This window comes from Bos taurus, chromosome 20 (genome assembly GCF_002263795.3).
Source record: "Bos taurus isolate L1 Dominette 01449 registration number 42190680 breed Hereford chromosome 20, ARS-UCD2.0, whole genome shotgun sequence".
In the NCBI taxonomy this organism is placed as follows: Eukaryota; Metazoa; Chordata; class Mammalia; order Artiodactyla; family Bovidae; genus Bos; species Bos taurus.
This window is the reverse complement of record NC_037347.1, coordinates 25,988,919-26,013,673: the sequence shown is the minus strand read 5'-3', so window position 1 is coordinate 26,013,673 and position 24,755 is coordinate 25,988,919. Positions and strand designations below refer to the sequence as shown.

At 38.3% G+C, this 24,755-nt stretch overlaps 1 protein-coding gene across 2 annotated transcripts in view; it reads left to right on the top strand.

Annotated features, from left to right (window-relative positions):
* ITGA2 (integrin subunit alpha 2) overlaps positions 1-24,755 on the top strand; it is a 108,733-nt gene that overhangs the window by 67,548 nt on the left and 16,430 nt on the right. For both annotated transcript variants that reach the window (XM_024981212.2, NM_001166499.1), the window contains 13 exons: positions 1,343-1,481; positions 2,359-2,504; positions 3,957-4,100; positions 5,857-6,060; positions 7,153-7,289; positions 9,028-9,167; positions 14,162-14,313; positions 16,644-16,754; positions 17,347-17,429; positions 19,754-19,895; positions 21,000-21,092; positions 21,899-21,975; positions 22,062-22,145. In XM_024981212.2, coding sequence (XP_024836980.1) covers positions 1,343-1,481; positions 2,359-2,504; positions 3,957-4,100; positions 5,857-6,060; positions 7,153-7,289; positions 9,028-9,167; positions 14,162-14,313; positions 16,644-16,754; positions 17,347-17,429; positions 19,754-19,895; positions 21,000-21,092; positions 21,899-21,975; positions 22,062-22,145 — 1,652 coding nt within the window. The remainder of the gene's footprint in view (positions 1-1,342; positions 1,482-2,358; positions 2,505-3,956; positions 4,101-5,856; positions 6,061-7,152; positions 7,290-9,027; positions 9,168-14,161; positions 14,314-16,643; positions 16,755-17,346; positions 17,430-19,753; positions 19,896-20,999; positions 21,093-21,898; positions 21,976-22,061; positions 22,146-24,755) is intronic.

Genomic DNA, 24,755 nt, shown 5'->3' with positions numbered 1-24,755 from the left:
CAATTGCTTTCTGTAGCTGTGCCATTCTCAAATAGATGGGATAGGAGAGAGAGGAATATTTGAGAAGGAGTTAAGAAGAAAGAGGAAAGGGACTTCTCTGGTGGTCCAGTGGTTAAGAATTCGCATTCCGATGCAAGGGATGTGGGTTCAATCCCTGATGAGGAACTAAGACCACACATGCCACAGGGCAGCTAAGCTCGTGTACCACAACTAGCGAGGACCACACACTGCAATGAAGACCCAGCACAGCCAAAAAATACATAAAGTAAAATGTTAAAAAGAAGAAAGAGGAAGGAAGCTGAAGATAAGTCAGGTCAGAAGAGGGCTACCACATGGGTCTGGGGGAACAGTGCCCACCTCTCTTCCTCTGGCAGCATCACTTCCTGTTTCTTGAGCATGTCTCATAGCCCGAGCTCTTCTTAGGAACACGTTGGGCCAGAGGCTCCCTTCTGACTCCTTTCTAAAGCTTACAACTGTTCAGCATTTGCAGATGTGCGCCTTTGCATGGAAATTGGGAGATGGCTATGTGCCCCTCCTGTACTGTGGTACAGATTTATCTTTAAAATGTGTTGTACTAAACAAAGCCTAAAGTAATACAGCCCATGGGAAGGCTTCTTTTCCAGCACAAAATGTATCAAAACAATTTGGAGATATATCAACATACAAAGTTTTTGGTTGAAAAACCAAAATTCAGCTGAGTGAATCTGAAGATCTAATTGGCTTTATTCAATGATTCATGGGATTCTCTTGTAACTCAGTCAGTAAAGAATCTGCTTGCAGTGTTAGAGACCTAGGTTTGATCCCTAGGTCGGGAAGATCCCCTGGAGAAGGAAATGGCAACCCACTCCAGTATTCTTGCTTGGAGAATCCCATGGACAAAGGAGCCTGGCAGGCCACAGTCCATGGGGCTGTAAGAGACATACATGACTTAGCTACTAAACCACCACAATGATTCATGAATTGGGCAGCATTTCATTAAGCAAACAGAAAGATGCTCTAAGGAGCTGTAGAAAATGGAAAGGGTCTCTCAGGTGATTACCTCACTAGTGCTGACCAGGGAATTGCAAAGTGACCGTTTAAGACGACCTTCCTGGGAGAGGTTGAAGTTGCAGTTAGGTTGGGTATGGTCTAAGTTTGATGATGTAGACTTGGCACAGGGGATTCCATTTTTGACCTGTTGTCTCTCTTTTCTAAGCAATTCATGTATACTTTGCTTATTTTGCTTCATCTTAGTTTTTTTTTTCTTTAAATTTAGACCATTTGTTTCAATGTTTTGCCCACCAACACTCTTATGCCTTACAGGTGATTTGTTTTAAGGCTTCTCATTTTTCAATTATTGTAGAATATTCTGATGCTGGGTGCAGTAGGAGCTTACGACTGGAGTGGGACTGTGGTGCAGAAGACACCTCATGGACATTTGATCTTTTCTAAACAAGCGTTTGAACAAATTCTGCAAGACAGAAATCACAGTTCATATTTAGGTAAGACCTACCAGCACTTGGCTCAGCACATTTAAGTTGCTTCCTTTAAACTAGTCTCTTGTTGGATTTCAGGATCAGTTCAGCAAAACACTTGAGCTGTCATCTAATTACACATATTTCAGCTGCCTCTGCCAGTCAGGCCTTAGCCCATAACTACTTAATGAAACACTGCATGTTTGACTCGTTAATCTCTTCTGGTTGTTCCAGCAGTTGTTAATCCTGGGACATGACTGTGTTTCTCCAAAATAGAAATAGTACCTAAAAGTCAATACCGTAAGTGGTAGTCTTGCATCAATTTGGAGTCTCCAATATGTCTGTTCGTGTAATAGGTAGTCACCAATTTTGAGCACATCCTATGGGACAGTCCCTGAGTTGGCTAGTCTGTCTACATAATATTTAAATACTTCCAACTATCCTTTGAAGGGAGGACTACTATCCTCATTTTACCTTTCCAAAGAGGTTAATTACCTGCTCAAAGATACAAAACTTAACAAGCAGCGAGTCCAAACTTTGAACCAGAGACTGACTCCAAAGCCTATGTTCTTCCCACTGTGCAAATTTCCACCTTTTAAATTCATTTAGTTATTCATTCTCAAATATTTGTTGAGTTCATAAGGAGCTGATGAGGACAATGCAGAATCTAGGGTCAGCTTTATGGGGACATGTTCCACCTCCACAGGGCAGAGTTTCTGGCCAAAGGGCACAAGCAATTTGCCTTAGAAAAAGCAGGAGGATGCGACCTTCGTGTTATACTCAGGAGCACGAGCAGCTGTGTGTCACACTAACAAAAGGGCCCTCTGATCATCTCTGCTAGCTTCACAGGCTTATCTGGCCAAAATGTTCAACAGCACCTACTCTGTAACCCCTTCTTTCCTAGGTTACTCTGTGGCTTCAATTTCTACTGGGAACAGTGTCCACTTTGTTGCTGGTGCTCCTCGAGCAAATTATACTGGCCAGATAGTGCTCTACAGTGTTAATGAGAATGGCAATGTCACAGTTATTCAGTCTCACAGAGGTGACCAGGTAAATTCCGTGTTTAAGCAGGTGCAATTAATTTCATGGACAACTGAGGCTTGTGGGAAGGGAGGAGTTAGTAGAAATGGAAACTAACGTTTATTGAGTGCCTACCCTGTAGCTGCCTCTGTGATTTGTGTTTACTTGAATATTCCTTAAATATTCACAATACTGAGATCTACCATCCCCTTTTGACTAGCTGCTGAGAGTTTAACTACCTTTCTAAGGCTACATAGCTTTCATGGTGTTGAGTTGTCATTAAAGTACAATGATGACAGACACCTAACCACTGCTTTGTAGGCAAGCTCCAACAAGGAACCAAGGATCTGGAGAAGGAACAAGTAGACAAAGGGAGAATGGAGCATCAGACTGAGCTACAACATCTGGGCCTGCACAGGTGTCCTGTGGCTCTGACATTTCTAAATGTCAACAAGTTTGACATTTCTAAAAGTAAAGCAGCCCTTTTCTCTGTCACTTCCTTCTGATGTGTGGCAGTTTGGTCATGAGGACCAGTGATGCCTCCCAGTCAAGTCCATGAGAACAAAAGCCATAGAGTCCTATTTTCTTGCTAAGTAGTTCTGACTCCTGAGCTTAGCACATATTTGAAATGCACATCACTGTACTCCAACGACCAACAGAAAATTTTCTTCCTTAAATCAGAGAAACTGACTATCCACAGATTTCCCTTCTCTAATATTAACTCTGATTCACTGTCTCTATGGATTTTCCTGGAGGAAGAAGATCTGAGTCTTTGACTTCCTTGACCACAAGTCCACTGTGGTCATACATTTTCCTCCTCTTTAGTATTTTAAAGTTTATGGTCTTCCCTGGTGGCTCAGACGGTAAAGAATCCTCCTGCAAAGCGGGAGACCTGGGTTTGATCCTTGGGTCAGGAAAATCCCCTGGAGAAGGGAGTGGCAACCCACTCCAGTATTCTTGCCTGGAGAATCCCATGGACAGATGTCTGATGGGCTACAGTCCATGGGGTTGGACACGACTGAGTGACTAACACGTTCACTTTCTTTTATGTTTTATCACAGAAGCCCTGTTATTTGTTCAACCTCCCTCTTCCCTGCCTGCCTTTGTCTACAACACCTCATAAAGCTTCTAAGTGTTCCTTAAGTGTGGTCTTTTACCCACCAGTATCAGAAATACCTGGAGTGCTTGCTTAAAATACTGTTTTCTTGATTGCCTATAGACATTGCATGAGTCTCTGGAAATGGCTTTTGGGAATCTGTATTTTACAGGTGCTTTTTTGGTGACTTTTGTGTACCCTGAGCGCTAAGAAGCAAGTGTTAGATTGTGACACAAACGGAGAGAAGGGGTGATGTTATGTCTTTATGTTCCTAGCACCTTATAGGCAACAGATGCTCAATTTTTGTTTGTTGACTAAGTAAATAAAAATTTAGTGTAATACTAAGAGTAGAAGAACCCTAATGTTGATATGCTTTATTCCTGCAGATTGGCTCCTATTTTGGTAGTGTGCTGTGTGCAGTCGATGTGAATAAGGACACCATTACAGATGTGCTCTTGGTAGGTGCACCAATGTACATGAATGACCTAAAGAAAGAGGAAGGAAGAGTCTACCTGTTTACTATTACAAAGGTAAAAAAAATTATTAAACTGATTTCACTTCATTTGCTTTAGTATTGATAAATGAAAGTGAATCTGCATTTTTGCAGATTAAAGACCTTATTATTAAATAAAAGTATGGTTTATATTTCATTTTGAGGATGTCACCATTGTTATAGTTTTAAAAATCACATTGAAAAGCATAACCTGGAACTTAAGGTATAGTGTCCTGCCATCTTCCACAAGAGGTCTTTGAATATATATTTTATTTACAAATAAAGTTATTATAAATGCATGTTGTTTTTTGAAATACATACACACACATGCATATACATCTGTGTGTTTCCCAAATATCTCATTCAATTATTCTTCTTTGCTATAAAGATATAACAATAACAGGGCAAAGCTACTTTATTGACATTTGACAATGGTAAGGACAAATTGTACAGGGCACTTTAGAAATAGCCATATATTCCTGTGTGCTTTCTACATTAGTTTGTCAAAAAATTCCACTGCTTGGTGTAACATTTAGGTATATATCCAAGTCTTGGAAATTCCAGTTCTTACACATAGAACTGAGCATACTCTAACATGGAAAAGCCTAGTTTTACCAACTTATAGACTGGACTAAATCCATGCACATAATTATAGTGAACTTAGTGAAACCTGAAAAGAAAACCAAAATTAAAGGCACAGATTGACATAGAAAATTAGATGGCTAGATAAGGAAAGGATGGAAAAAGAGAAGCTGATATTAATGTAGTAAATGTTATATTTAACTGTTGTGATATTTTGTCCTACCTTATTTAAATTAATATAACAGCCCTTAAACAGAAGAAATTTAAACAATTTTAAAGCTTATAAAGTGTAATTAAGTATTTAATAAGGGAAGAGCATATCTACTAGTTTGAAAATTTAACAACTCCCCAGCTTCTTAAATGTTTCTTGCTAGTCAGATATTCTGAATATTATTAATTGCTAAAGGTGAAATGATCTTTTAGTATTTTACCAGACTCAGTCAGTAATAAATTAATTTTCATAAGATTATTATAGAGGAGAAAGAATCAAAACAGACTCAGTTTCATGGTTGAAGAGCATTGCTTTCTTATGAAGTCATGAAATATTTCCATTCTTGACTTCAAAATCTGCAAAAAAAGAAAAAGCCCGCAATTGTATCTTTTACAGGAAAATGTCTTTTCTTTGGCAGAAATATTCAGTGTTTTGTAGAATGGAATATTAACAATCTCATCTTTCACTTCCTATACCATTATAATTATGCCACTGTTGTTCAATAGCTCTTAAGTAAAGAACTATATTAAGATATTGTGTTTTATTTGTTTCTACATTAATTTTATTAAAGAGATTAGTAGACTTTTACCAGAAATTTTTTAAATCAAAAAATTTTGGAAACAGATGAGTGAAGATCCTAATATTAAGGGCAAAAAAGACAAAGAAATGGACACTCTTATGTAGGTTGTACAGGCAGCCTACAGAAAAGAATTGCTTCTTTTCACCTTGGTTTATGAGCAGATAGCCTATGACCTTAGTTTCAGTATGGCACAGTGATTCATTTGTACATAGGTAGGTAGGTAGATGGATACATAGATTTTTTTTTCAGATTCTTTTCCTTTGTAGATAACTAAAAACTATTGAATATAATTCCTTGTGCCATACCGTAGGTCCTTGGTTATCTATTTATATCTATATTTATACCACTATAAATATATAGTAGTATATATTTGTTAATGTAAGGTTGGCTTTAATTGTCTCCTTTTTCCCTCTTTGCAAGGGCATTTTGAATTGGCACCAATTTCTGGAAGGCCCCAAGGGTCTTGAAAATGCTCGATTTGGTTCAGCAATTGCAGCTCTTTCAGACATCAACATGGATGGCTTTAATGACGTGATTGTTGGTTCGCCTTTGGAAAATCAGAACTCTGGAGCTGTGTACATCTACAATGGTCATGAGGGCATGATTCGCTTGAGGTATTCTCAGGTAATCCATAGCTTTATGGTGATATGTATACATGTGAGTATCATTGTGTTAGAGCTAGAGAGTATCATGTGGATCATCCAATCCATCTCTCTTACTTTATAACTTAATTCACTTATTCATCAGATCTGCTGTGCGTCAAGCTCTGTCTAGGCTCTGGGAATACTGTAAAGAACAGGACGGTCAAAACTGTGCTTTGTATGGGTCTTTAATTCTTGTGAAGGAGACAGAGGGAAAGAAGATAAGAAAAATATTCCAGAAAGTACTAAATGATAAGGAATTTTTTTAAAAAACTAGAGAATAAATTTTCAGGGCTAGGAGGTATCAAATATTTGAGTGAGTGACCAAGAAAGCCTCACTCAGAAGCAGCTTTTGAGTAAAGATCTGAACGAAATGAGCTAAGAGAGGAGTCAGGACCCAAACCTGCATCAGTTCCTTCTCCAGTTCACTGATCTCTCACTGCTTTGTGCTGGCTTGTTATTTTATGTGAGAGATTCAGGCTGTTTTCTTTGATGAAAAAGTAAGCCAGAAGGAAAAACACCAATACAGTATACTAACGCATATATATGGAATTTAGAAAGATGGTAACAATAACCCTGTGTACGAGACAGCAAAAGAGACACTGATGTATAGAACAGTCTTATGGACTCTGTGGGAGAGGGAGAGGGTGGGAAGATTTGGGAGAATGGCATTGAAACATGTAAAATATCATGTATGAAACGAGACGCCAGTCCAGGTTCGATGCACGATACTGGATGCTTGGGGCTGGTGCACTGGGACGACCCAGAGGGATGGTATGGGGAGGGAGGAGGGAGGAGGGTTCAGGATGGGGAACACATGTATACCTGTGGCGGATTCATTTTGATATTTGGCAAAACTAATACAATTATGTAAAGTTTAAAAATAAAATAAAATTAATTAAAAAAAGAAAAGAAAATGTGGCTGATGAGCTATGAAAAATCAATGGAGTTCTGTGGAGAATAAAACAATCTGAGAAATGGCCATAGAAAGAATATACCAGGGCAATGTAGATGCTGCCTTTTTTCTGTTTCAGTTGTCACGAGCTATAATTTCATCTCAAACTTGCTCTTTTAGAAAATCCTGGGGTCCGACAGAGCCTTTAGTAGCCACCTCCAGTACTTTGGGAGATCCCTGGATGGCTATGGAGATTTAAATGGGGATTCCATCACCGACGTGTCCGTGGGGGCCTTTGGACAGGTCGTTCAGCTCTGGTGAGTCATTGAGAGCCAGACACAAACTAGTTAACAAACACATGGCCTGCTAAGTAGAGCAGATTGCTCTGCTAGTATTGTGAGAATGTCACAGGCATTATACAACAGTCGAAGACATTTGTATGTCATAGTTTGCATAGAGGAAGGAGTGTGTTTTTCCTGGTGGGGAAAAAAAAATGCTTGCTTAACATTAGAACTAAGTCTCTCTTCTCTATAAAATGAGGAGAAAAAGTGTATTGAAAAGCTAAAGCTCTTTAAATGGTATTAAGGATATTTCTGATTATTTTTTTATTACCTCAACTTGTAGAAAAGAATTCTCATGAGAATGCTCTAAAAATACTGAATACCAAGGCCACACAAGTGAAGTACAACTTCTCCTGTGGTTAAAAGGTATCTTTTACAATTATTAGTCATAAACAAGAAGCCAGTATTTAAGTTTAGCTGACCTTTTATTGACCTCAGGAGGAGTTGAAGAGCAGGGGGGAACAATAAGGGATTCAAGAGCCAAGGAGCAAAAATAAATATATTGGGCTGGTGAAGGAAAGCAACCAGAAAGAAACTGAGCATTCTATCAGGAGTCTCTAAGAAAATAGAGTTCAGTTATCCATTCATGTCTGTTGAAAAATATGTTTTAAATGTCCAAGTATGTGAAGAACAGAAAGAAATTAGGTAGTGAGTAAATCACATTGACTTCAATGAAACTATTTACAGTATCTCACTTGGGCTTTTAAAGGATGAAATGCATTGTTTTCCGTGCATCATTTTTCTCTCCGTGCACGACAGGCAGGTTGTTAGTTTCTCCACCAGAGATTGAACCTGTGCCCCTTGAAGTGGAAGCACAGAGCCTTAACCACTGGACCACCTGAGAAGTTCCTTAGTGCAGAGGTCCCCAGCCACCAGTCCAAGTTAGAAACCGGGCCACATAGCAGGAGGTGAGCAGATGAGGCTTCATCTGCCGCTCCATCACGGGTGTGAACCATCTCCCTCCCCTCTGCAGTCCGTGAAAAAATTGCTTTCCACGAAACCAGTTCCTGCTGCCAAAAAAGTTGGGGCTCACTGCCTTAGTGCATTATTTTAATGAAATCTTCATGTGGAAGAAATAAAACTCAAATGTAATATTTAAGGCTTTGAAAAAAAGAAAATATATTTACTGAATAAAATCAGTTTGGAATAACTCTAAAATACAAGGTATGATGACATAATTATGTGGCTGCTTTGGAACAATTTTGTAAGAAATACCTTTCAGTGAACTTCACCCTGTAGCCACCGTGGTAGACCTCAGACATGCTAGGCCATATACTTCCTATACTGTGATGTTCCCTTTTAAGATAGCCCATGATGGCCAAACTTTTTTCTTTGAAGGTGGGTTTGATTCATCTAAAAAGTCAAGACACAAGGACTCAAATCCATATTTTGAGGAGACAGTTAAGCTAGGTTATAAAGCATCTGCCTGCAATGTGGGAGACCCGGGTTCGATCCCTGGGTCGGGAAGATCCCCTGGAGAAGGAAATGGCAACCCACTCCAGTATTCTTGCCTGGAGAATCCCATGGACAGAGGAGCCTGGAGGACTACAGTCCACGGGGTCTCAAAGAGTCGGACACAACTGAGCAACTTTACTGTCGTCTGTCTGTTAAGCTAGGTTAATGCTGTTTTGTGGTCACATTCCTACAAGGTGCTAAGACTAGCTTTTCTGGGTAGCTTCATGAGAATAATTTTTTTTAAACATTGGTCTTTCAGGTCACAGAGCATTGCTGATGTATCTGTAGATGCTTCATTCACACCAAAAAAAATCACTTTGCTCAACAAAAATGCTGAGATAAAACTTAAACTCTGCTTCAGTGCTAAGTTTAGACCTACTAATCAAAACAATCAAGTGGGTGAGTAAACCTGAAATAATCTACACGAGAGATAGATTTGCTTATAGAGTTTCACTTCTGATGTAAACTATGCTTGGGATATGGAAACCAAAAGAAATAAGGGTCTTGCAGACCCTTGAATTGCCACATATTTGAGGTGCCTGAGAATGGTTGATTAGGTGTGGAAGGTGTTTTAGACTGTCCTCTGTCATCCTTAGAAGGTCACATTCTGCTACAGAAAGTCATGAAGTCAGTGACATAATTATAGCCTCTTCCAGTCTATTTTTTAAGTTTCTCTTACCCATAACTTCCTAACGGAAAACCATGGGCACGTGCAAATTACACTGAACCTGAGTCCGTATTAGATGAGTCGACTGTGAGTTGGCTATGCCATAACATAGGTACAGTGTGTTCAGTATGAGGATCAAATATTTCTATTCTTGAAAATTTAAGAGGCATGAAATAATGAAAGAGAAAGTATAAAACAATGTATAATTTGTGTCCAGTGTTTTATATTTTCTAAATAATCCATTATGTGAACCAAAAACTTCAGATGTAAAGGCAGAGGAACTAGAGGTCAAATTGCCAACATCCATTGCATCATAGAGAAAGCAAGGGAATTCCAGAAAAGCATCTACTTCTGCTTCATTGACTACACTGAAGCCTTTGACTGTGTGGATCACAACAAACTGTGGAAAATTCTTAAAGAGATGGGAATACCAGACCACCTTACTTGCTTCCTGCAAAACCTGTACGCAGGTCAAGAAGTAACAGTTAGAACCTTACATGGAACAACTCACTGGTTCAAAATTGGGAAAGGAGTATGTCAAGGCTGTATATTGTCACCCTGCTTATTTAACTTCTATGTAGAGTACATCATGTGAAAGGCCAAGCTCGATGAATCACAAGCTGGAATCAAGATTGCCAGGAGAAATATCAACACCTCAGATATGCAAATAATACCACTTTAATGGCAGAAAACAAAGAGGTACCTAAAGAGCCTCTTAACGAAGGTGAAAGAGGAGAGTGAAAAAGCTGGCTTGAAACTCAACATTTAAACAATGAAGATCATGGCATCTGGCCCCATCACTTTATGGCAATTAGAAGGGGAAAAAGTGGAAACAGTGGCAGATTTTATTTTCTTGGGCTCCAAAATCACTGCAGATGGTGACTACAGTCATGAAATTAAAAGATGCCTGCTCCTTGGAAGAAAAGCTATGACCAACCTAGACAGCATATTAAAAAGCAGACATGTCACTTTGCCAGCAAAGATCCATATAGTCAAAGCTATGGCTTTTCCAATAGTCATGTATGGATGTGAGAGTTGGACCATAATGAAGCCTGAGCACCAAAGAATTGATGCTTTTGAACTGTGGTGCTAAAGAAGACTTTTGAGAGTCCCTTGGACAGCAAGGAGATAAAACCAGTGAATCCTAAAGGAAATCAACCCTGAATACTCATTGGAAGCACTGATGCTGAAGCCCCAATACTTTGGCCACCTGATGCAAAGAGCTGACTCATTGGAAAAGACCCTGCTGCTGGGAAGGATTGAAGGCAGGAGGAGAAAGGGATGACAGAGGATGAGATGGTTGGATGGCATAACCAACTCAATGGACATGAGTTTGAGCAATCTCAGGGAGATAGTGAAGGATAGAGAAACCTGGTGTGCTGCAGTCCATGAGGTTGCAAAGAGTTGGGCATGACTTAGTCACTGAACAATAACAACAAATAATCCAGTGAAGTGAGGGAAAATCTGAAACATGACCTGTTGGCAGGAGAGAGTAAGGAAAACTGTGGGCAGTCTTACAAATGGATTGGTCCAGTTGTCTTTGGCAGCCTGGCTGAGGTCCTGCGTGTCCCTTAAGTCTTTCTAACCACTGCATTTCACCTCCATCTCTCCTGCTCCAATTATCTCAGTTCCTTCGATATGCAGCCATTGATTCTTAGCACTTAATCCAATATTACCTTCTTTCATTTGCTTCTGTTTCATGGGTCCACATCCTTTCCATCAGATTTTTTAAAATTGAAGTGTAGTTGAATTACAATGTTATGTTACTTACTGTTGTACAGCAAAGTGACTCAGTTATGCATATATATCCTCTCCATCATATTTTGGCTCTAATTTTATGAAACCTGTAGTTCCTTGTTATTCAGTCATTCAGTTGTGTCTGAGTGTTTGTGACCCCATGGACTGCAGCACGCCAGGCTTCCCTGTTATTCACCAACTCCCGGAGCTTGCTCAAACTCATGTCCATTGAGTTAATGATGCCACCCAACCATCTCGCCCTCTATTGTCCCCTTCTCCTGCCTTCAATCTTTCCCAGCATCAAAGTCTTCCCTAATAAGTCAGCTCTATTTTCTTCAGGTAGCTAAAGTATTGGAGTTTCAACTTCAGCATCAGTCCTTTCAATGAATATTCAGGGTTGATTTCTGTTAGGGTTGACTATAGCTATTTTATTAGGTGGTGAACAAATTAACTTAAAGGGTAAAAATATAGAGGCATGTTGTCATGATTTATAGAAGAAATAAGAAAGCTAGGAACACAAAGTTAGATTCATGTCTTGGCACACCTTCCATATTTCCTATTTTTCATATTCACCTGGCATTTTTCCTTTCAAGTGTTCAAACACTGACCCAGCTCTGAGTAGCACATTTCGCACACCTGCCTTTTAGCACATCCATCTGAGTAGCCGTGAGAGTTGAGTCAGAAACCATTACTGTCTAAACATGAAATGGCTAGATGGAATGTACAGCATGGTGATTTTTGTTAATAAGACTGTATCGTATACAGTTACTAAGAGACTAAATTTTAAAAGTTCTCACCACACACAAAAAATGGTAACTTTGTGAAGTGATGGGTAAGTTAACTCACCTTATTGTGGTAATTATTTTGCAATGTATAAAATCACTATGTTGTATGCTTTAAACTTACACAATGTTATATGTCAATGATATCTTAATGAAGCTGGATGAATAAAACATTAAATATAAAAAGTTAATTTGGAAAATCTATTAGTTGGCAGAAATGACTGGTAGGTAACCTCTGCTGGCCCTGAAGCATGGGTTTGCCTCAAACATCTTCCTCCTAGTTTTTGACTGTACTTCACCTCTTCTGTTACCACACACTTGAAAGGCATTTTCTGCTTTCAGAGAATTTGATTCCCTCCCACCTGTTCTCTAGGGTCTCTCACCATTGGGCACCTTTCCCTTTGAATCCTCTTCTTGATGTCTTAGGTCCATATCGTCATGATCATTTGTCACTTACTTGCCTGGCAATAACAGTGTGTAAGACAGAAATCCCACCTCTGTGACTTTGAAAAGTCAATTTATAAAGCATATAACTTCTATTATTTATTGCATTGGGTGCACACTCCAGTTTGAAGTTAATAACACCAAAAAGATTATCATATTGCCTATGTAACTATGTATCATTTTGGAAAAAATGAAATATTGTCCTTACCACATGTACTAACTTTGTCCTAGCTACCATCACTTCCCTGCCATCACTTTTCCTTTGTGTTATTTCACTACTTATTTGTAGTTCTTGATTCTTTTGTATTTTATCTTTGTTAACCTCATGAAGTATTCAGAGCCAGAAAAATTATACATCACTTCTAGTAGATATTTGAAAGGTCACATGTAGATTGCTTTTGGAAGTATAGTCAATCTTTAAACTCTTGGAAGTAATTCAGTTCAGTTCAGTCACTCAGTCGTGTCTGACTCTTTGTGACACCATGGATTGTAGCATGATGGGCCTCCCTGTCCATCACCAACTCCCAGAGTTTACTCAAACTCATGTCCATTGAGTCGGTGATGCCATCCAACCATCTCATCCTCTGTTGTCCCCTTCTCCTCCCGCCTTCAATCTTTCCCAGCATCAGGGTCTTTTCAAATGAGTCAGTTCTTCGCATCAGGTGGCCAAAGTATTGGAGTTTCAGCTTCAACATCAGTCCTTCCAATGAATATTCAGGACTGACTTCCTTTAGGATGGACTGCTTGGATCTCCTTGTAGTCCAAGGGACTCTCAAGAGTCTTCTCCAACACCACAGTTCAAAATCATCAATTCTTGTAAATAATAAGATAGAATAATCCTAAGTAATGCAGTTGATGCTATTAATAGTATCAGATCTTCTCAGTGTTGGGTGGGTAGCCAACAGATTTTATTGAAAGTTCTGATAGTTGGACATTAGCTACTGACATCAGTTTTTATCACATATGTTTCTCATTTCCATTTCCCTAGGTTAGTATTATTATCTCTGTTTTATAGATGAAGAAATGGAGGTTCAAGGAGGTTAAGAAAATTGCCTAAAGCTCATCAGTGATGAGATTAAGATTCAAAACAAGTCTGTCCGATTCAACACTTTTTATTGCAGTGTAACATGACTTTCCCCAAGTAAGCTTGTGGAATATGCAAGGTGCTATACATTTCCCCTTAGAGTATCTAATTTAATCCTCAAATAACAATGAATCCTCTAAACTGCATAGAAATAGTAGAAACATGGGGTCTGGTTTCAAAATTACTCAAACTTTACTTCTGACCATGCCCTAGCTATGTGCGCTGAGGTGAATTATTTTGAAAAACTGAATAATATTCTATTAATTATCTGAAAAATAGGATAATAAAATCCATGTTCCAGGTTTATTGTAAAACTTATATAACGTATAGGAACATGTCCAGTTGTATGTCACCATGTTACAGACAATGAAATTGCTATTTGAGGAGTTTGACTAACTTCATTCAGTAGATTTCCTGGTGGCAAATCTGCTATTCCTTCCAATGCATCAAATCACAGTTCTTTGAATCACATTTCTTTGTATCCACAGTCGACATACATCATACCAGAGCTGCAGTTACAAATACCACAGGCTAGCCATGGTTCACAGTCCATCAAAAGGAAGACTGGTTTTTGTTTTCTTGTAGTCAGAGACTTAACCCAGTGAGACACAATAAAACAGGAATGCCTTTTCCTTAAAAATGTATTTGTACTGACATTTCTTTATGACTTTTATTATAGCCATTGTGTATAACATCACAATTGATGAAGACCAGTTTTCATCCAGAGTGATATCCAGGGGGTTATTTAAGGAAAATAATGAAAGGTGCTTGCAGAAGACCATGATAGTAAGTCAAGCACAGCGCTGTTCTGAGTACATCATCCACATACAGGTGAGCCTCAGAGTCCTCTTCTTTCATCTCCTTTCTTTTTAAAGACTAATGAATGATAAAAGCCTGAATTGGAGGCTTATGAGTGAGAAGAACCCTTGCTCTTCTAATTACTGCTTTTTTTGGGTCTGTGAATAGGAGTATATTTCCTTTACACTAATCTAGATGGTTACATGCTATTATGTAAGTTAGTCACATTAAGTTTTACTTGGGATGGCAAGTAAACAGGCAAAAATAAGATTCTTCAAGAAATCAAAGTGCTTTCTTAAGTGTTTAATAGGAACAACTTTTAGTTGACAATAAATTTTATATTGACATTTTCATATCAGGAGAATATTTATTTATTTTTAAATGATTGAAAAGGATAACTCTAACTGCCCTTTACATTATTGGATTTAAATTGATACAGGTGAAGGCTGGTAGATTATGAGGTAAAAATTCTTTGCTCTAATCTTATGCCATAATTACTACAGTTCACATGGATTTTGAAATTCTCCCAAGTATAAAACGTGCTTCTCAGAAGAAAATTTCTAAAAAAGCTTATCTTATAAATCGTATGATTATTTCCCCCCAGAAGCCAGGTTATGGTATTTGAAAGTATAAGTTATTCAGGAAACTATTTTTATAAGAGTTATTTAAGAACTTTCCTAGAATGTGGTTCTCAAAGTTTAAGATGCATAAGAATTGCCAAAGAAACTTTTATAAAATTGGTATGCTGAAACCCCACCCCCCTCAGAAATTCCCTTCAGATCCAGTGAATATGTCTAAGGGGCATCCCCCGACATTTCTCAAGTAGATGGATGATACAGAAATCACATCTCAAGAAGTGCTAAGAGTTGAACAAAGAGTTGGATGAACTAAAATCAGTTGAGTAATTTATTGTTCAAGTTGAAGGTTTCTTCTTTGTGAAGGCTTGGACTTTTCTTGTTGATAATGTGCCAATTATACAGCTTCTTTAAAGGAATAAAAGCCAGATTCCATTCTCTCTTATCCTTGTGCTATGTGGTAGGTCAAATTAAACATGTAATCCATTGTGGGGGAAGTACCAGCCAGGATGTGGTGTATGTATGTATGTATATATATATAAACTGGAGACAGAAATGGCAACCCACTCCAGTATTCTTGCCTGGAGAATTCCATGAACAGTGGAGCCTGGCAGGCTACAGTTCAGGAAGTCACAGAGTCAGACATGACTGAGTGACCAAACTACCACATACATATAAATACATCTCCTATTCTCTCCCATGTGTACTTGTGAAGTTTTTACAAGGTGTGTATTATTGTGGTCAGCTGAGAGGTATTGTTCCAGGTAACACCATATTTACTATCAATACCCAAGTCCATCCTATATGCCAACCCTGCAGCCGAGGATACATTTCCCTGTAGTCAGGAAGTCACTGCCCCTGCCCCGCTACCCCCTGTGCAAAGGGCTCAAGACAGAAGTCCTGCTGACATAAAGATATCTTTATCTTTTCCTTTATCTCAAAAGGAAAATTTGATTTTTAGTGCTTACCAATGTACAGGCATTCTTCTTTCTTGAAGAAGAATGCTAGATGGTGTTTGCAGCCCTGTTTTGGCATTATTTTCATGGTTCAATAGACAGGAAACCTCAAAAACTAGAAGCAGCCCAGGCCTCTTGGAGCACTGCAAATCCTCCACCATCTTTGCTAGACAAAGAGGAACTGCCTTACTTATAGCTGGACAGTGTTGGTTTTAACGCCTGCTGAGTGATAGGTGCATCATCTTCGACATGCAAAGGAGCACTAATAGACAGCTAGGCTGGAAACTGGGGAGCTTAGTTTAGAGTGCGGGAAACACTTTCATCTGGTTTTGTAGACTAGAGACTAGGAAGGGGAGTCCCCTTGTCCATTCCTGACAGTGAACTCTGGGCACTTTCCCTTCCAGATCATAATATTCTGTTCTAGAGATTTGGTCAGGACACCTGTAAATCCAAAAGTCTTGGCAGTACGGACAGGAAGAACATGGCCAACAACCCAGGACCTGGGTACTGACAGAGGGATCTTCTGAGCATTGAAAATTGGATATCTCATCTAAATATTGATCATTACTTACATAAATAATGAAATGACTGATGAGTTTACCTAAGAATCACTGCTTCAGATTTTTACTGAGCCCAAGTTTTGAAGTCTCAGAAGCGGAGAGGCTAACAGCAGACTTAGGACAGAAGTAAAGAAGCAGTAGCCTTGAAGTTCAAAACAGAGCTATTCTGCATGACTGAGGGCAGACTGTGTGTTTAATTGTGAGCACATGTGTGGTCATTTTCTTGTTTGAAGCTGCCATGCCCTAATCCACTAATCTGTATGTGTGTTTAGGAGCCCTCTGACATTATCAGCCCTCTGAATCTGTGTATGAACATTAGTCTGGAAAACCCTGGCACTAACCCTGCCCTTGAAGCCTACTCTGAGACGGTCAAGGTCTTCAGTGTAAGTACGGCTTGCCTTTCTTGGAATTCCTGACTAGCCGGCAAAGTTTCAGTCACTGCCTTAGTGTTTGAAGACACTTAGAACATAGCCTAAGTTGGTAATTTTCTAATTGAAGTACAGTTACTTCTATGGAAAGTTCACCAGCATATAAGTTCCATGAAGATAGGGATTTTGTCCTCCTTGTTCTCTGCTCTGTTCCCAGCACTGTGAGTAGTGCTTGGCCCGCCACAGGTGCTCAGTAAATGTTTATTGAAGAAATAAATAACAATAAAGGGAACACCTTGTGTTCACAACCCATTAAAAAAAAATAAAATGGTACCGGTACCTCTGAAATTCTCTGTATCACTCCATACTCTATCATATCCACTTTTATCTTGTGCCCCCCAGATAGCACCACCATCCTGAATTTTGCATTTATCAATGTTTTTCTTTCTGATGTTGCTAAACATGTATATATTCCTAAAATATGGTTTAGTTTCACAGGGTTTTGAACTTCATATAAATGGAATAATACTATTATGTGTTCTACAATTTGCTTGTTTAACTCAATAGCAAATTTCTGGGATTGTTTTTCTCTCTTTTTTTTTTGTAGATCCCTTTCCATAAAGACTGTGGTGATGATGGAGTTTGCATTTCTGATCTAGTTCTAAATGTTCAGCAGCTGCCAGCCACTCAGTAAGTTTTACTTTAAAGTGCAGTGAAAATTGTTGAAATAAAAGACATGTTAGATTACTTTATTCAAGTGATTGTGTATGGAAATTTTTTTCTACAAAAGAAACATCATAACTCCTAAAGATCCTTAAAAGCTAAAGTATCTAGAAATAAACTTAACCAAGGAGGTGAAAGACTTATACTCTGAAAACTATAAAATATTAATAATGGAATTTGAAAATAATCCCAAGAAATGGAAAGATATCCTGTACTCTTGGATTAGAAGAATTAATATTGTTAAAATGTCCACACCAAACTACAGATTTAATGCAATCCCACTCAAAATATCCACGACATTTTTTACAGAACTAGAGCAAATAATTCTAAAATTTATATGGAGCCACAAAAGACTCCACATTTTCAAAGCAATTCTAATAAAAGAGAACAAAGTTTGAAGTATCTTCAGGTTATGCCTTAAAGCTACAGTAATCAATAGAGCATGGTCTGGGCACAAGAGCAGACGTATAGCAATGGAACAGAATAGAGAACCCTGAAATAAACCCATCTACTTATGGTCAATTAACCTAGAACAAAGGCAAGAATATACAATGAAGGAAAGACTGTCTCTTAATAATAAGTGGTTCTGGGAAGACTGGACAGCTACATGTAAAAAGATAAAATTAGAACATTTTATCATACCAAATACAGAAATAAATGCAAAATGGATTTAAGACCTAAATATAAGACCTGAAACCTCAAAACTCCTAAAGGAAAACAGAGGCAGAACACTCTTTGTCATAAACTGTAGCAGTGGTTTTTCTGTCTCTGTTTCTGAAAGCAAAAGAAGTAAAAGCAAAAATAAACAAGTGAGACCTAATTAAACTTAGAGCTTTTACACAGCAAAGGAAACCGTTAACAAAACAAAAAGATAACCCACTGAACGGGAGAAAATATTTGTAGATGATATGACCGCTAAGGGGTTAATATCCAAAATATACAAACAACTTGTATATATGTCAAAAAACCAAAAACCTGATTTAAAAAATAGGCAGAAGACCCGAATAGACATTTTTCCAAAGAAGACATACAAGTGGCCAACAGGCACATAAAAAAATGCTCTTCAGTGCTAATCATCAGAGAAATGCAAATCAAAACCGTGATGAGGTATCATGCCATTTCATACCTGGCAGGATGGCTGTCGTCAAAAAGAACATAAATAACAAATGTTAGTAAGGATGTGGAGAAAATGGAACCCTTTGACACTGTTGGTCGGAATGTAAACTGGTGCAGCCAACTATGGGAAACAGTATGGAGGTTTCTCAAAAAACTAAAAATAGAACTATCATATGATCTAGCAGTTCTAGTCCTGGACATGCATCCAAAGAAAACAAAAACACAAATTCGAAAAGATAGACGTTTATAGCAGCATTATTGTCAATAGTCAAGGCACAGAAGCAACCTAAGTGTCCATCAATAGATGAATGGATAAAGGAAGATGCAACACACACATGTGTATATATATTTATGTATACACATTTGTATATATAATAGAATGTTACTCAGCCATAAAAAGGATTAACACACACATGTATATATATATATTTATGTATACACATTTATATATATAATAGAATGTTACTCAGCCATAAAAAGGATAAAATTCTGCCATTTGCAATAATGTAGATGGACCTAGAGGGTATTGTGCTTCATGAAATAAGCCAGAGAAAGACAAATATTCTGTTTCACTCACATAGAGAATCTAAAAAACAAAACAAATGTATATTACAAAATAGAAAAATAATAAACTAGTAGTGGGCAGAGGGAAGGAAGGAGGGGCAAGATAGAGGTATGTAATTAGGTGATGCAAACTATCAATATTATGTAAATGTAAAATAGATAAGTAACAAAGCTATATTGTACAACACAGCAAAATATAGTCATTATTTGGTAATAACTTTCAATGGAGTATAGTCTATAAAAAGATTCAATCACTGTATTGTACACATGAAACTAATATTATAAATCAATTATACTTCAATATAGAGAGTATAAATTTCAATTTCTCTCATCCATATAGAAGTAAGCACTAAGAAATATAAAACCATTTATATTTGAATGGTGTCTTTTTCTGCAATGTAATTAAAAGTAACAAAGAAGAAAACCCAATAGGATTTATTCATTCATTGCCAATATTATTTTTACTATGAAGATAATTTGTTATAAGCAGTTTTCTCAGTCTCTAAATAGTAAATCCAAAATTTGTTTTTTAAATGAGTAAAGTATTTGAATGCTGACTTAAAGAAAACAAAACTGTAATGACTTTTTTTTCTCCTTTTTACTGTTAACAGACAACAGCCCTTCATTGTCAGCAACCAAAACAAAAGGTTAACATTTTCAGTACAACTGAAAAACAAGAAGGAAAGTGCCTACAACACTGAGATTGTTGTTGATTTTTCAGAAAACCTGTTTTTTGCTTCCTGGTCCATGCCGGTATGTGAAGGCACTCTGGTGTTAACTGCTATTTTTGTTGTCAATTACTGTCTTCCTTCTACTAGAATCTCCAGGTCCTCTGTGTTTTCTGAAGAAACTCCTTGCCCCTCAACATGATCAATCTTCACATTGGTGGCTCCCAACTAATTAAACTACTTGAGAACATAGCCTGGCTGTGTATCTAGACCAGTTCAGCTTCATGGCTTGGATCAGATTTTTCCTTTGACCTGACACTTGGCAGTTGTAGCCAGACTCTACCGTAAACTCTCCTCAAGCCATCTGTGTGATGAGGCTGCCATGGAGCTGCACAGATGCTGGGAGTTGCACTTGCTCTCAGAAATTAGAGTCCCACAGCTCAGCCCAAGCTTTGTAACCACAGGTCTTGCTGCTGCCAAGATAATGCATTCCATCGAGGTCAGTTACGCATGTTGACTTGATCGCTATACCAGGAACGTACTTGACCATGAATGCCCCCCTGGTCCCTCTGCCACCAAGCAATGAGAAGGAGAGAAGGGAAAAGCTGAGATTTTCCAAATTCACTACTTGATGAAAGGATTTTAAAAATGGTTTCATCCAGTTTCAAGTCATTATGAACTTAATAGATTTAGTGTTCTACACCGATTCTGACTTTAGTGTTTAAATTTCTTGGGCCAAATGACAGCTTCTTATTTTAAAGAGAAGAAACATGAGGAAATCTGAAGATGATTCTTTTAAGTTATTTAAAATATAAACAAAAGCTATATTTTATTTGCTTTTCTCTAGAAACTATAACTTTCAAATATATTGAGAGAAAGGTATGTATTAAAGACAGCATTTCTAAATAGTGGATTAAATTTATTTTGTGCTTCTGAAATTTGACATATGATTTATTTCTGGGGGAAATTTCAGTATCTGATTTTGTTTTGTTGGGTGGCCTGTCTAGCAATAAAAATAGATGTTAGCCATCTGGACAATACATAGAAGATTTTCAAGTCTTGGTGTGAACACAACCTTACTGCTAAAATATCTAGGTGGTTTATATTTCTTTTGGCACATATGTGCATGAGTGCACACACATACAGACATTGAAAAAGAATTGATCATTGTTTCTTTGGTCTCATTCAGGTTGATGGGACAGAAGTGACCTGCCAGATTGCTTCATCTCAGAAGTCTGTTACCTGCAATGTGGGCTACCCTGCTTTAAAGAGCAAACAACAGGTACAGCTTCCATTTCATCCCCAAATCTCTGCTGACCCCTTCTCATCATTGGTGTTAATTCACCAGTGAACCATCTTTCTTAATATTAAGTGTCATCATTTGAGAGGCACCACAAAATAATTGGCTGCATATTTAAATGAAGTTTTAAAATATCTGCATGCTTTAAATTAATAAAAGTGGGATTTCCCCCTGTGCAATTCATTTCCAAAGACACATACAACATAGAAAGTTTTTTCTGAACACATTGACCAACACCAGTCAAAGTGGTTTACACATAGTCACGGATATCATTTGTTAACCCCTGGTGGTAAGCAAATTTTACATCAGCACAAAGCCTTCAAATTCAGACAAGTATTAGTGCCTGTGATAAGTATGGTGGTGGTGGTGGTGGTGTAGTCGCCAAGTCGTGTCCAACTCTTTTGTGACCCCATGGACTCCAGCCCGCCAGGATCCTCTGTCCATGGGATTTCTCAAGCAAGAATACTGGAGTAGGTTGCCATTTCCTTCTCCCGGGGATCTTCCCAACCCAGGGATCAAGGCCAGGTCTCCTTTGCAGGCAGATTCTTTACTGACTGAGTCATTAGGGAGACCTGCTGTATGTATTTGTTAAGTAAATTCAGTTCTGTTCTGAAGGTGAGGCAAGGTGGAAAAATACATAGATATTCTACAAATTAGAAAGCTTAAGTTTCATAAAATTCAGAATCAAATGGGAGTGAGTTTACTTTTATGGGGCACTTTTTTTTTTTTTTATGTTGGTCCCTGAGTACAAAGCATCATAGATTGATGAGTTTTCATTTTGTGTATAGGTGACTTTCACTATTAACTTCGACTTCAATCTTCAAAACCTTCAGAATCAGGCATCTATCAGTTTCCGAGCCTTAAGGTAAAACGTGATGAAGTCATGAACTGATGAAAAGTGGCTTTTCAAATATTTCTGTTTCAGTAATTTCCTAATATTCCTTTCAATAGCGAAAGCCAGGAAGAAAACATGGCAGATAATTCAGTCAACTTAAAACTCTCTCTGCTGTATGATGCCGAAATTCACATAACAAGGTAGGTGAAACAGTGGGAGCCTGTGATCGCAGCTCACAACACATTTGGTTCATGACTAAAGAAGTCCTCTACAAAATGTTTCCTCCTTGTCAACTAAAACAGAAGTCCAGGGGCACACTGGTCCCTTGACCCTTGGTGGACTCCCTGGACTCTTGAGGGACGCTTTAGATTTACTAAGAGCAATACCAGAAAGACAATTGTCTGTCACATGCCAAGGGGAGCTCCCCTGCAGGCCCTCGGATGAGCTGTCAGACCAGAGCTCGCAGGGCCCCAAGGAGTTCTACCACTTCCTTCCCCACACCTCTGTCCCACTGTCCACATGAGATCTCAAGGGGTAGCCCCACTCCTGGACATCAAAGCCCTGGGCACAAATATTGAATCTAGTCACAGAAAATTCCTGGCACAGTGGATTAGGGGTTTCTTCCAACCAGAATGAAATGAGGCATTTTTCAAAAGAGGTCATCCAGAAAGAAATGAGTTATTCCACTTTCTTGTCTGTCCAAAGCAAGTAAACCTGAGAGCTCCGGCCAAAACAGTACCACTTGATGCCTATTATCTTGAATTGTTCAGAGAGGCAGGTGTCTTGCGAGGTGAGGAGCTTGTAGACACCACAGGTGCTGATATTATCGCCTTCATTCCCACTTAGTGAGGCGGGTTCGTGGGCACACACATTGCGCACAGCTGTGCAGCTGCAGAAGTCCCAGGCGAGGCCCACCTCCAAGCCTGGGAACCAGAGTTCTCTGGCTGCTGAAACACTGTGGCAGCTTTGCAGCACAGATCAATGACCCCTGGAAACCACACAGCAGCGTATCCCCAGGGAGCCGGCTACAAAGTGTCCAGTGACCACAGCTTTCTCTAACATCACTCCAGCCTCTAAAAGCATGGAATATGTGGATCATCCAACAGATCCCTGAGCAAAAACAAAAAGGAAAATATGTCATTATGTCTAGAGCTCAAGACACATGAGCAAAGATGAAAAGAATGCTTCTGTATAAAGTGAGTTGCAAACGGCAAAAGCAGAAACTGTATCTCAAGTCATCATCCCTGAAAAATTATTCAGTAACTACAGATTTCAAAGGGCCCTCAGCTGCTAAAATAAGTAACTGAAAACAGCTGCAGCCGAAGAGATTGCTAGCACCACATTACCTAAATGTTTTCCTTCCTACCTATAATGCTACTTTCTCATCCTAAATGCTTTTTGTTAATAGAGCCTTTTCATCATTCCATTCTCCCACCATGGCCAATGTTTTCAGTTATTTTGAGATGAAATAAATTTAATATTGAAGTGGGACTTCACATTTACTAAATCTTAGCTATGTATTTTTTGTGATGGTAAATTGGATTCTTAGACATTCTGATGTTTAAATTATATCATGAAGTTAAAAAATACGGAGAATTAGCAAGAATAAAGCTAAAGCGGTTCCTAAACCTATCATCCAGATAATTTGTCTTAATATCTTTTTAAAAAGAAAGATGTTAAATGTGCATGGATAGAAAACTCAAACATCATGGAAAAATGCATGATGAAGAGAAATCATCCCTCCGATCTCCTCTGGTCATTTTGTAATGACTAATTCGGCTGTTTCAGAATATTTTCCAGATACAAGGTCTATCTATCTACTAGGATATATGCCACACACACACACATACACACACAGTTTACTTACTTTTTGGAGAAAAAAAAAGTTCTACCCAATCCCAATTATTGAGTATATCCCTTAGGAACCATTTTGATAGTATATAAGTGTGCAATTATATTTTGCAAATATGATGGGTGGAAATAGATGACAGTGGAGTTTATTTCTAAAACAGGATCTGGCCCACTATAGCTAACTGCTAATGTAAATATATTGATCAATATTTAAGTAACTGATGGAACCCTTAAGGAACAAATGAAAAAAATGTTGGATCTCTTTAAAATGCAGAAACAGAGCATATTAATCAATTTGAAAACTGGCCATACATAGGGGCTCACACAAAGATCTGAAAGGCACATACAGCCAACCTTTCTATTTTATTTTTTAAATTAATTTTTATTGGAGTCAGGCTTTCTGTTTTAAATCCCAGTAAGTTTTCCCATTTTCCATGTAAGGCTGACAAATCATTATTTCCTCTCATAGACATAACCTTGACAAATACTACATTTATTTAAGTCCCTTTGACATATTTTCCTTTTAAGAATTTGGGGGAAAATTCTAAGGCATAAAAGAGAAAAAGGCAAGATTTTCAGTAAAGAAACGAAAGGATTCTATCTTGAAAATATCCAGTCCTATTTTCTTTTAGGAAATAGAATCAATGTATTATAATTAGGATAAACTGTCTGATGGCAATAAATATTGCTTCTCAGACTCCTGCCCCTGCTATCTGCCCTCTACCCCACAAGGAAGCTGCCCTGGTTGGAATTCAGCCTCAGATTCCCAGAAATGAGTGAAGAGAGGGAATGGTATTCAGTTACATTTCAGTCTGGGTTGTCCTATGCGGGTTCCCTAAGGCCTGGTCATTCTTCCACTTGCAAACCCTACTCAGCAGCCCCAGGCAAAGACATTCAGTTAGGCCATTACTTCTAGGTCTAATCTATTAACAAAATTCCTGAGTCAGCCATCTTAGAAG